At 40.8% G+C, this 13880-nt stretch overlaps 1 protein-coding gene across 1 annotated transcript in view; it reads right to left on the reverse strand.

Annotated features, from left to right (window-relative positions):
• Window positions 1-1881: 1881 nt before the first annotated feature.
• Window positions 1882-13880, reverse strand: part of ngfb (nerve growth factor b (beta polypeptide)) — a 31349-nt gene continuing 19350 nt past the window's right edge. Inside the window, exons 2-3 of the mRNA XM_015958643.3 lie at window positions 9051-9192; window positions 1882-4389 (exon numbers count right to left, since the gene is read on the reverse strand). Coding sequence (XP_015814129.3) covers window positions 3785-4378 — 594 coding nt within the window. The 5' untranslated portion in view covers window positions 4379-4389; window positions 9051-9192 and the 3' untranslated portion in view covers window positions 1882-3784. The remainder of the gene's footprint in view (window positions 4390-9050; window positions 9193-13880) is intronic.

The raw sequence follows: 13880 nt of genomic DNA on the forward strand, positions 1-13880 counted from the left end.
TTGTAGTCGGAACACACCCTGCAGTCCTCCTTTTTAAATAAGGCGACCACCACCCCGGTCTGCCAGTCTAGTGGGACTGCCCCCAATGTCCACGCGATATTGCAGAGCCGCGTCAGCCAACACAGCCCCACAACATCCAGAGCCTTAAGGAACTCCGGGCGGATCTCATCTACCCCTGGAGCCTTGCCACAGAGAAGCGATTTATCCACCTCAGTGACCTCAGCACCAGAGATTTGAGAGGCCAACCCAAAGTCCCCAGACTCTGCTTCCTCACTGGAAGACGTGTTGGTGGGATTGAGGAGGTCTTTGAAGTATTCTGCCCACTGATCCACAGCGTCCTGAGTAGAGGTCAGCAGCACACTGTCCCCACTATAGATAGTGTTGGTAGTGCACAACCCCCCCCCCCCCCCTCCCCCGAGGCGCCGGATGGTGGACCAGAATCTCCTCAAAGCCGTACGGAAGTCTTGCTCCATGGTCTCACCAAACGCCTCCCATGCTCAGGTTTTGCCTCTGCGACCACCTGAGCCGCGTTCCGCTTGGACTGCCGGTACCCGTCAGCTGCCTCTGGAATCCCACAGGCCAAAAAGACCTGATAGGACTCTTTCTTCAGCTTGACAGCATCCCTAACCACCGGTGTCCACCAGCGGGTTTGGGGGTTGCCACCACGACAGGCACAGACAATCCTGCGACCCTCCAGTCGGCCTCCTCAGCAAAGGAGGCACAGAACAGGGTCCATTCAGACACAATGTCCCCCGCCTCCCCTGGAACATTTTGGAAGTTCTGTCGGAGGTGGGAATAGAAGTTCCTTCTGACAGGAGACTCTGCCAGAAGTTCCCAGCAGACCCTCGCGATACGTTTGGGCCTGCCTGGTCTTACCGGCATCCTCCCCCACCGTCTGAGCCAACTCACCACCAGGTAGTGGTCAGTTGACAGCTCCGCCCCTCTCTTCCCCTGAGTGTCCAAGACATGCGGCCACAGGTCAGATGAAACAACAAAGTCGATCATTGAGCTGCGGCCTAAGGTATCCTGGTGCCAAGAGCACATATGGACACCTTTATGTCTTCTTTCTATAAGTGAGAATTAAAGCAATTAGCTTTTCAAAGGCAAAGTGGATGCTATCATCAATTTTTGTTATGAACAAGCCCTCAGTGATAATTCATTAAAAGCAAAATGTTCTCTTGTTACAGCTGCAATAGCAAATTTGGAAAACATATTAAAACAGTCCTTTCAGGCTTCCTAACAATGCTCTGACATTCCATTATTTTTTTTTCTGCACACAGCATAATAAACATTTGTTTCTAACTTTTTGCTGACAAGTTTTGGCTAACTCTGCAGCCTTCCTCAGAGCAATGCTGATCGGTGTGCATAAAATAACTAAATAATGTAATGAGTGGTGTTTTAATAAGGTTCAATAGATCAAATAATGATAATTATGATCGCCACATGTCAGAAAAAGACTGCAGTTCCATAAATTCACCTTCAGCTAGCTGGGTTTACCACTCTGACTAAACCAAAACCATTGTGTTGAACCCAGTTACATGTGTCTGGTTTTAGGCTTTTAGAAACAGCGCTGATTGCTTGGATTCAAAGTGTCTAAAGAGATCCTAAGAGTTTGTTTTGTTTCTATGTGATCTTTATTTACAAAATAAAGCAAAACATAATGCTTGAATTAGCAGTTTAGGCTAGTCTAAGCCTAGCCAACTCGTGTCAAAGTCATATTTGTTGTTATTGGTGCTCCTGACAACATTTATTGTTCACAGACAAAAATGGAAGTGCTTGTTTTCTTTACCTTCGTCATGAAGTATTTTTTTTTATAAAAGATACAATATGCATGTAGTAAATTAGAAATAGCACCAGTATGATGTCATGCCACAATACTTTTTTAACTGTAGCACAGGCACAGTGAGTTTTTCCTTAAAACACATTGTTTCAGTGTGCATGTGTGCTGTAAAATTCTTGCAAGTTTTATTTTGAAGACATCGTGTATTCCAGCTTTTGTCCACTAGAGAGAGGTATTGCATTGTTCTTTAGAGTGCATCACTTCTGGTAACTTCAACGTTGAGCAAACAAATGTGTATGACAGGTAGACACAATATGTTGCATTTTAGTTAAAAAACACTTTTCAGAAACATAATCTTCATCATATGCTTGTTTCGTTCTTTTCTTTTTCTTCGTTTCAGTTCCAGCCTCATTGAGTCACACAGACAGCCTTGGAAAACAAGCTGTGATGCAAAACTGGGCTCTGAACCCAAAACAATCAACCAATGATGACTGAATGCCAGAGCAATTTGTTGTGTGCTGACAACAGTGAAATTCTACTGCCAAAACAAATAATACACCAAGCCATGATGTAATCAGTAAGTTAGTCACATTAATCACTGACAGTCTTTGTTTTAATGTCTGACTTTAACCATTTATTTCATGTTTGAGGTGGAACGAAGACCAGTAGAACAAATGCAATAAAAAAGCCAAATAAATTAAATTACTGACCACTAAAAGAGGCCCTATGTGCTTTATCCACATTTTTCCACACAGGCTGCAAATTTGTATTAAAAGTTGTGTAGGATTTCATTTGAGATGCAGAAACAAGGTCATAAAACACTCAGAATTTTTTAATATGTTTAATAAATAACATTATAAACATCAACATTCATAATAATATTAAACGTTTTGTTCCTAACAGTCCTGGGTCAAATTGTATTTACTGAGGCCTAGTCCACACGTAGCCGTTTAAAAAAAAAAAAAGAATATCCGCCCCTCCAAAAACTTGCATCCACACCACCGCGTTTTAATAAAAAACTCTGTCCACACGTACCCGGATAAATACGTTGTTAAGGACATGCCAGACCTGTAGGCGGCAGTACTTCCCCCGTTCTTAACCTCGTCCTTCGTCTGTGGTCTTCCGCAAGGAGCAGTAATTCCGCTTGCAAAAACAAACAAGCAAAAAGCGCTTGGACAATTGATAAAGCGAGCGCAGCTCTGAGAGCATCCATGCTGTCAGCTAGTGTAAACACAGGTCGCACACGTGATGTCAGCATTTTTTTGTCGCGGAAAGTGACGTTGCGGACCTTAAAACTCCGGTTTTGTCTGCCCACACACAGACACCCAAAACGGAGAAAACGCAGATCTTCACTTTGGCCGGAGTTTTTAAAAAGATCCGCTTTCGTGTGAAAAAACTCTGTTTTCGTGTGGATGACAGGCCAAAACGTAGAAAAATATCTACCCCGGCTACGTGTGGACAGGGCCAGAGTCTCTGGGACATATTTGTGTTTTTTTCCTGTGCTTTTGGGTGTAAAGTCTCTCGTTATCCTAATTAACGAAAAAGCATGGTAATGATGCAAGGGTGGTTTGGTTTAGGAACAACTTCCTATCCAGATGAGCCCATACCGGTACGTCCATGCAGTTATGCAAGCCTGTCTGCATCCAAAAGTGCAATCTCATGTCTGTTTTGTCTTCATCCGCCTTTATAGTGGTGTCTAGTGGTAAAATGAAAGATTTCAACCAACCGAATCAATGCAGGCAAAAAAAAAAAAAAAACCAAACAAAAACAACCAAGAGCAAAACAAACAAGACTAAACATTACACAAACCAAATGCAGATACTCTTTGACCCAGGTCTGGTGTGTATACTTTGACATATTCCAATAATTTAATCTGTGCAGAAGTCTTTGGTGATAAGTTATGTGCAGAAGGACACAGCTGTCTGGATGTTTCTGTGTCTTTGTGTTTGCTGTGGATCATTTGTGTGAGCCAGCACGTGTGTGTGTGTGTGTGAGACTCATTCTTCACTGTCGCCACGACTTGCGGCTGAGCACACACACACATGCCACATTGATGCGTATGAGCCTCCACGCCACCATGTCATTGAATGAAGTCAACGCTCGAACAAAAGTGTGTGAGTTGGTGCAGTAGGAGTTCCAGTGTCTCGCATCGATTCCTAAACAGCCCGAGCTGCCAGGTCGAGAACTGTGACACGTTGTCTCGAAGAAATACTGCTTCTTGTTGACATTGTTGATGTTCACATCGGGGAGCACCGTCACCTCATTGCCCGAGATGTCTGTGGCTTTGGTCTTGTTGCCCACCCAGACGCTAACACTTTCACACACAGAGTATACCCCGCGGTGCTGAGGTTGTCCTGCTCGCCTGCGGGTCCTTCTGCCGCCCCCTTGCGACCCTGCTGGTTCATCATCAGGAGGTTGAGAGCTGAAAAGCACCCTGGGGGAGAGATGGTGGCGCTTGATGAAGAGGCTTGGGTCCACAGAGGGGATGGAGTGGGCATTGATCTGCTGCAGTGTTGTGGGGCTGCTCGAGTCCCCTCTGATGTTGGCCACTACCTGGGCACTGAAGAAGAGGAACAGGACCAGCATGGATGACCTCATGGGCACACAATCTGAGATTATCAATGAGAACAGAAAAAACTTCTGTTAAAGCAGTTGGCTGACAACATTTATTTTATCTTTTATAAATTAGAAAACCAATTAGCTTTAATGTGCATTTATTGAGAAATTAATAGGGTTTATGCCTCGGACCCCTGGTTTCTGAATTTTAAGCCAGCTGAATAATCACTTCCGGGTTGCAGTGATGTTAGCGTTCTCTATGGAGGGGTCCATCGGCTAGCACACTGATGCTAACCACTGAAACATTCTCCCTCTCCTGATAATAACATTTTAGTCTCTTTGACATGGAATGTGCTACTACTAGTTTACCCATTTAATTGTAGATTCACTAGGAGAAATACAATAAAGTTTATCTCTTACTAAATAGAATATTTACTGAGAAATCACAACGTAACTATAGAAATACTACTTGTATATATGTTGTGTGTGTGTGTGTGTGTGTGTGTGTTTGTGTGTGTGTGTGTGTGTGTGTGTGTGTGTGTGTGTGTGTGTGTGTGTGTGTGTGTGTGTGTGTGTGTGTGTGTGTGTGTGTGTCTGCTCTGTCTTCTCCATCCCCAGTGAGTCGTGGTGGATGAATGCTTATAGTGAGCCAGGATCCTCTGGAGGTTTCTTCCTGTTAAAAGGGAGTTTTCGTCTCCACGGTCGCTGCATGCTTGCTTAGTATGAGGATTGCTGTGAAGACTCTGACACTAGTCAGTGACTTGATGCAACCTGCTGGGTTTCTTATATAGGAAACCTTTTACTGATTGGCTTAATGAACTGACCTGTATTGGAATGTTTACTTTGTCAAGTGCCGTGAGACGACTCTTGTTGTGATTTGGCGCTATATAAACTGAATATAATTGAATTGAATGTCTTTCCCCAAACCTTGAAAACAGATTTTAAAAACCGTACAGAGTGGGGTCACTCTTTTCAAAGCTTTGGACCCACCACAGAGAACACATCCACTATATATATTTATATATCCCCAAACTCCGACAATGTCAAAGGTCAGACTTTAATTATCAAGGAGATTAGAATTTCCTTTCTGCATGGGAAACATTTTGCACTTGACTTGAACCATAGAAGCAACATATTTTTCAAAGGCTCAAATAGTTTTACAAGAAAGTTTCCTTTACAAATCCTAATTAGGTAGGAAGGATACTGAACACTATTTCAGATGCCCAGAGGACATCCATGTCCCCAAACGGATTTATACACGTAAACAGGAAGAAGCAGAACGTTTGACATCTAATTTTTATAATCATGTGAAATTATTGTAGAAATTACAAGAGCAGAAACGGCACTGTGCTAACACGCACTCGTAGAAGGGCAGGCTTGGAATTGTCCATGGGCTTCACAGTGATACACTCTGATATTTAGCTTTATTTCACAGGAAAAAAATAACAAGTTTTACCTCATTTAATTAGTTTTAGGCTCAAGATGTTATTGTTTGGACCTGTGAGATGGGCCTGGCTGGGATCTTAACGCACTTTGCCACTGCCGGCACTCTTAACATTTGAATTGGAATAAGTTGGTCTGCCATTATGGCTTATAACTTCAAAAACATTGATTATCTTGCTAAAAGTTGCACGAGAAATATAGTTGGATACTTTGCATTACATAAATGTCCTATTCTTGGAGCTGATGTGTTTGAGTTGGTCTGCTCTGCAGCGGTTAGGATCCCTAATAGTGAAAACTGGCACAGGTTGAGGTCAGGGTACAGGTTAAGTGTTGGTTCCACGGAATTACAAATAGAATTGCTGAAAAAAGGTTTTGAGCAAAACATGTAACTATGAAAATGTTGGGGATGAAACTGTTATGGGGTGCCATTTGGAAAGTCAAACAGTCATAATTTAACAGCAGTAATTTAAGTTTTTTAGCCTATCACATGCAAAATATTTCATTTAGTGTCAAATATTATTTTTATAAACAAAATATTTAGGTCAGACCTAACTATTTTGTTTATAAAATAAATATTTAATTTATGAACTTAACATTTAAAAGTACAGCAGAGGATCTTTTTCTTCTGGGTGGATCATCTGAACCATTGGTCCTCATAGCTGTCATTCATTCAGGTGAACCATTCACGCAAGGCCATTGTCATAAGTGCTCATTGCTGGGTGGTTTCAACTTCCTTCGCTTTGCATCCTGTGCAAAGCGAAGGCTGGGCTCCCCACAGACTCCTCAGTCGCCAGTTTTGTGCTCGACAGGTAAGCTAAAGTTTGGTGTGCTATTTGCAGAAATTTATTTCAGATTACTGCTAGAAGAAGTTAGCTGCAAGGCCGGCAGTTACTTATAAACAGAGCATGCACAAGGATAACTTGGCGCTCTCTCTCATGCACACTTTTTTAAACCGTGGAGAGAGTTGTTCTTTCCTAAAATTCAAAAGCATCCTCGGCAACACCTTTAATTTGGAGCAAAAATTTAGTTTGTAAACTAAAATATTTAGCTCCAAATTAAATATTTGTCTTCCAAAATAAATATTAAGATCTCAGCTAAATTTTTATTTTCAAGCTAAACAATTTGTTTGCAAAATTAATACTTAGGTTTAGCCTCAAAATAAATATTTATTTTGTAAAATGCACATTTAATTTGGAGCTAAATATTTAGTTTGTAAACCAAATAATTCGCTTCAAATTAAATATTTTGTTAGTAAGTAAAATGTTTATTATACTAAACTAAATAATTAGGTCAGACCTAATATTTAGTTTTGTAAAATAAACATAACATTTACTAACTAATCCAATTATTTAGTTTGTAAAATAAATATTTGGTAAATGGCCTGTATTTGATATAGCGCCTTCTAGAATCCTGGAACCCCCCAAGGTGCTTTACAACACAATCAGTCATTCACCCATTCAAACACTGGTGGGGATGAGCTACGGTGTAGCCACGGCTGGCCTTGGGCGCACTGACAGAGGCAAGGCTGCCGAGCACTGGCGCCACCGGTCCCTCCGACCACCACCAGCAGGAAAGGTGGGTTAAGTGTCTTGCCCAAGGACACAACGACAGTGACAGACTGTGCGGGGCTCGAACCTGCAATCTCCCGATTAAGTGGCAAGCACTTAACTCTTGTGCCACCGTCGCCCACAACTCTAAACTAAATATTTAGCATGCAAACTATATATTTAGTTGGGAACTTTAGGATTTATAAATGTGTGACTAACATAGTGGAAATATGACTTTGAAAACAAAACTCCTATTTCTTTTCATTTATGATGGGCTAAATAACCCAAAATATTGCTGTTAAGTTTTACATGTTGGACTTTTACAAATAGCACCCCATAAACTGTGTGCCTGCATAGTGTGTGTGTCTGTGTGTGTGTGTGGTGGTGGTGGTGGTGGTGGTGGTGGTGGGGGGGGGGGGGGGGGGGGGGGGGGGGTTCTGACCCTTGACCAAAAAAGGTGCCATGAACACCAATCAGAAATGTGTTGTATATAGTCTGATAAACTTACCATCATCTTTAATATCTTTTTAAAAAGTGCTTACTCTATTATTTGAACAAATTCGTGAAAACAAAACATTTAAAGACAGATGTCAAAAGGGAACATATTTAATGCAGCACCACAGGAATCACAGGCATGTTAAAACCTGTGACGGCTCTAGCAGCTGGCTTCATCAGGTAGCTTTATTATATGCTACTTTTGCCTCGGGTGTCAGGATTAAAACTTTTGGCACAACACATCAAAGCCTGTATAACAGTACATAATGTGCACTATGATACACTAGTAAATACTTGTGAGGTCTGTCTAATTCATACAAGTATTTCTAACCACACCCCACAAAACTTCTGGTCTTATGTTAAGGGTACAACGTTTGAACGTGAAAACAAATGATCTTTATATTAATTATGGAACAATTTACATGTTTGCAAAACAGATGAGAGATTAGAATAACTCCCGTGATCTTTCATTTTCTGTCTTGTGCCTGTTTTTATTGCTGAAGGACACTTTGAGAGGTACCTACGGAAGTGTAGAGCTGCCACCTATGCAAAAATAAAATTTTGAGCTGCAGCTCTATATTGCCGAAGGTAGCTTCAGAACCAGAAAGAAGACTAAAAATCTCTGGATGAAATGCCAAAACTGCAAGAATTAAACAATAATTTGAATTTAAATTAGAATAGCATTTCCTCAGTTTGATGTCTTTTCATTTTATAACGCTTTTATGTGACAAATAAGTAAGAAGCAAGATTTTTCAGCGTACATTTTACTAAATTATGTATAGTTAAATAATGTTTTAGTTTGATAAGATTGATTCACCATTGCAAACAGTTTAGTTTAAATTCATCCTTATGGATTTTGAGGGTGCACAGGAGAAATATCCACATTCAAATGAAAAGAAATGAAACAGAAATACAACTTTTAAAACAAATTGTGAAGATAAAATAAAACAAAGTTTTTGAATTGTTGACGAAGTGAAGCTTTACGTTTTACAAAGTCATTCCAATAAATCTAAATGCTAGAGCTTATTGAGCTGTTAAATAAATATAAACACACACACACACACACACACACACACGCACACACACACACACACACACACACACACACACACACACACACACACACACACGCACGCACACACACACGCACGCACACACGCACGCACGCACACACACACACACACACACACACACACACACACACACACACACACACACACGGTCCATACCTTTCAGTGTCTCCACATGAACTGAATCACCTCGGAGGCTCCTAGAGGACGTTATTAGAACTCATTGAGTTTGGGGCCCCTCCAGCCATAAGGCCTGGCTGTGGCCCCCCATGCAGCACACCTCTGTCTCCAATCTTCAGCGCTGTTGAGAGACAAGTCGAGAAAGGGTCTCAGCCACCCCATAAACCCACTGTAAACACATTACTTCTCAAACTAATACAGGAAGGGAGGGTTCTTGTGTTTTCCCGCTCACCCGCTCGTCACATACTGAACATGCCAGAATAAAACAGCAGCCCTGCATGATGTTGATTATCTACACTGTAAACATTGTGCGTAGTTAACATTAACGTAGTAAAATTGTGTCAGTGGTTTTAATGGTGTGAGCTTTGACAGGTTTGTTGAGACTTATAAACACATCTGTGTCCTCTTGTTCACACCTTGACTTTGTTTTTACTCCTGATTTTGGTTACTATTGTTATCACTGCTATTGTTTTTATGATGTATTTATTGGTTTGAGGTATTTTGCCCTGATTTTACTCATGTTGTACAGCGCTTTGTGATTTATATCTGTGAAAGGCGCTATATAAATAAACTTTACTTACTTACTTAACTGGCAGGCCATCTGTTGATAAAGCTCATTTTAAAATAAAAACTATTTAACAAATGTTTTTTTAGATTCTTTGGTGTGAAAAATGTAACATCAGTACATCTCATTAATATTTCTTTGATACTTCTGTCTTTCATTTTATAGTGATGCTGATGACTAATTCCCATAACTAAAATGTTGCCTTTTTCTTTATTTAAAAGTCATAATTATAAGCATCCCATCAGTCCCCAATAAACAGGGTTTTATTACTTGCTTCCATTTTTTGTTTTGCTTACCAAGTGATGCAGTTTTCTAATTATTGTCAGTTAACAATATTTAAAAAGCACCAACAGATTAAAAACCTAGCATTCTCTAAAGGAACCAATATGCACTAAACTAAAGGATCATCTCACACTGAAACGTTGTCATCATGGTGACTCTGGTCAGAAACAACACAGTCTTGTGAAACATTTGCTATATTCTGTTCTTGTAATTTTAGTGTGTGTTGTGAATAACCATCAGCTATTTAGCTTCAGTTTTAGCTCTGGAAAGGCCTCAGCCTCACGATAAAAGTGCTACAACCAATGCGATTCTCTAATCTTGACCTTCGATTGCATCCTCTGTATATTCATGTTTGGATGCTAATCGTGCAATTATTGGACAAAGATGGCAGTATTGATTGCACCAACAGACCACCCAAGAAGTCTCAGTTTCATTTTTATCAGTAAGTTTAATTATATTTTTGTAGTTTATTTTGCTGATTGAACAGGGTAAAATGCTGTGGATTTAACCAAACACTGCTTGGTTAAAAATTGGTTGAAACATGACGTGCTGGTAGGAAATCATAGCTAACTGAGCTAACCAAAGCTAATGGAGGTCTGCAGGGAGTTTAACCAGGACAATGTTGTTGAGCCACTCTAATGTGAAGCATGCATCAACTCAATGAGCTGCAGGGTTTCATCTCCCTCAGAGAACTCCACAGCGACCTTGATCCGCAGCAATCAGACCTGGGCGACCAGGGCCAGACAGCTCCCTCTTGTAGATGCGTAGCTCTATTGATCAACGCTCTAGGCTGAAGTAAAAGATTTGTTTTGCTGTAGAAGCCAGGGGAGGGAGTTGGGTTAAATGTAAGTTATTAACCTTATTATTTACTTTATATTATAGAGCAAGTTCCGATGGTCACGTTTAAGCTGAACTAAATAGAACTATGCTTAAAATACTGAGTTTAGGACTTAAATTAAACTCTGCCGGCCTTTTGCATTTCTGCGATGGACACCGCCCTCTAAACTAAACTATGCGTCTGGAAACAGAACCACTCTGTTATTCTAACCAGTTTGTTTTCACGTGACTATTTTAAACGATAGGCAAGGAAGTAGTGTGTATGATGTGGTATGCTCGCAAAATGAAAGGAATGTAAGCTACATAAAAACAGAAGTCCATGGGCTATTAATCAAAATTACTGTGTTATATCCTAGAAACAAATCTGCACCAGCACAGGGACTGTTTAACAACACACCAGAGATGTTCCCTGGATTTCAGGGGACCCAAACGTGTGTGACAGCAGGCGAGCTGATTTTCATTTCTTTTTGTGCTTTAGCTTCTCAAATGTTCAAAGAAAACAATGTAAAGAAAATCATGTGCAAGAAAAGCTGGATAAGAACTGTGACTCACCAGGACTTAAACAAATATAGAAATAGAATTACAGATAGTTACCATATATTTATGATTTTATATATATAAATATGCAAATTCCCATCTCACCCTCCATGGGTGGTCTCATCCTTCCAAGCTCGGGTCCTCTACCAGAGGCCGGACAGCTTGAGGGTCCTGCAGTATCTTAGCGGTTCCTAGAACTGTACTTTTCTGGACTGAGATGGCTGATGTTTTTCCTGGGATCTTCCTTAGCCACTCCTCCAGTTTGGGGGTTACTGCCCTGATTGCCCTGACGACTACGAGCACCACCGATGTCTTCTCTGAGGCCCTGGTACTTCTGTGTTTATTTTTCCTGATGTTACCATCACTTGGTTTTGCCATATCAACCACAACAGCTGTTCTCTGTTGTTTGTCCACCACCACAATGTCCGGTTGGTTCACCATTACCATTTTGTTGGTCTGGATCTGGAAGTCCCTCAGGAGCTTGGCTTTCTCTCTCTCCAGTCAGTTGGTCGTGGTGTTTCATGTATGCTTTCTCTGCAAGCATCGTACACCCTGGAGTTATGTGGTGGATTGTCTCAGGGTTCTACACCTTGGGTCTTGTCTGGTGTGGTAGATCTTGTCCTCTGTTGCTCTGGAGTTCAGTACGTCACTGACCATGAGTGAAAAAAGTTTTTGTGTTTTCATTTATTTTCTTTGAGAAATGACCCAAAAGAAATCCGCCAGGGTGTGTAAATGTATCAGTACCACTATACATATACGTACATAGAATGATAGACTTGAAGCATAAGCAACATGTCTCTTTGGTTCTGGGATGCCTCGCGGTCGATGGAAATGCCCCATCCACTATAATGGCGGCTAATTGCTGCGTACATTTGGCGAACATCACCGAATGCTTACACGTCTAGAAAGGCGCTGTTAGGTTCTTTACAAGTACTGCAATTTGCCGGCTGGTGTCATATTCCAAATGCCGGCACTGCAGCGGCTGATGTTTGGCAACGACTTTGCAACTTTGTGGCCTCACAGATTGTAAACAGTAACTATGTCCCTCTTTGGCCATTTTGAAAGGAGGAAATTGACAAGCCCCCAGCCGGCTGACAAAAAAATCTGTTTGAATGTGACCTTCCCTCCAACATGACTGAGTCATAGACTGGTTTGTGATTATGTAACTATGAAATTATTACATATTGTTTCTTTAATTTGGCCACAAATCCAATCTGAATGCTGCAGTATGATGTGTTTCTGATGCAAACTGGAGTGAAAAACTGTCCGTTACTGTTTATAATCTGAGGCTAAAACTAAACTTTTAATAAGACAACCTAATGCATTGCACAAAAAAATAAAAAATAAAATAAACTCAGAACAGGCTTCTGGAAAACCCAATGTGGTCTGGCAGCAGTCTGCCTCTCAACTTCAGATCTGCCATGCAGCCTGACTGATCCTGAGTGATTCAAGAAGAACACAATATGAGACTCTTCCAAAGGAATGCTAACTTTGTTGAGTGACTCTAAAGGCAGACAGGAATGAATGACTGTAGGAAAACCTACACAGGATTACTGGAAATTACAATATTAAACAGAGAAGCAGATGAATTGAAGCAGCGCAAACTTTAGTAACCCTTTAGTCTGCTCCTTTCCCAGTTTCTGTTCTGTAAGTAAATACAGAAAACTATTACAAATACACATGTCTGTATTTAGTGTGTTTATTTAGAATTAAAGCTAAAGGAGCAGCTTAACATTTAAACAGGCAAACTAAATAATCTGGGTTCATTTAAATGTATGATCCAACTCCAGCCTTTTTATTTATTCTCTCAGTCATTTTCATTACCCTCTGGTTGCTGTGCAGTGTCACAAAGGGCTTTTGTGGTGTCTCTCCAGCATCAAACGCATCCGTTTAGCAGCACGGTTGATTAAATTCACCGACTTGATTCATTTAGAGGGTTTGTTTTGTTTTTATTTTGTTTAAAATAACCTGTGGATTATTTCAGATGTAATAAAAAGTAAAAAGCAGTATAACATAAAGCTGCAGCTCTCACACACATCCTCACCTGTAAGATACAGTACAATAAACTCAACAACAACAATAGAAACAACAACAACAACAACAACAGGGGAGTATTTCCTGAAAAACAAACTGATTTTTTTCTTTTGTTTAACTGGTGTTATTATGGATTATATTTATGTTTATGTTTATTCATTTAGCAGACGCTTTTATCCAAAGCGACTTACAATTTATAACCTATAGGGCATGTTGTGATCTGTGGGGGAAACCGGAGTACCCGGAGGAAACCCACGCATGCATGGGGAGAACACGAAACTCCACGCAGAAAGGCCGCAGCCGAGTTTTGAGCCTGCGAACCTGCGACCCTGGTGCTGCGAGGCAACAGTGCTAACAACTGCGCCACCATGCAGCCATATTTAAGGTCCACCTCCAACTCTGAATCCACATTAAAGCACTGAGGTGGGTGGTTTCAGTTGATAACTCAGTTCAGAACCCACCGAATATACTCGCACCACATTCATGTGTGGTATTTTGTGCTTTGATCTTATAGGATTTTCTTTTCTTATTGGATATTATTAGGTAACAAAGAC

This window comes from Nothobranchius furzeri, chromosome 3 (assembly GCF_043380555.1).
Source record: "Nothobranchius furzeri strain GRZ-AD chromosome 3, NfurGRZ-RIMD1, whole genome shotgun sequence".
Taxonomy (NCBI): domain Eukaryota; kingdom Metazoa; phylum Chordata; class Actinopteri; order Cyprinodontiformes; family Nothobranchiidae; genus Nothobranchius; species Nothobranchius furzeri.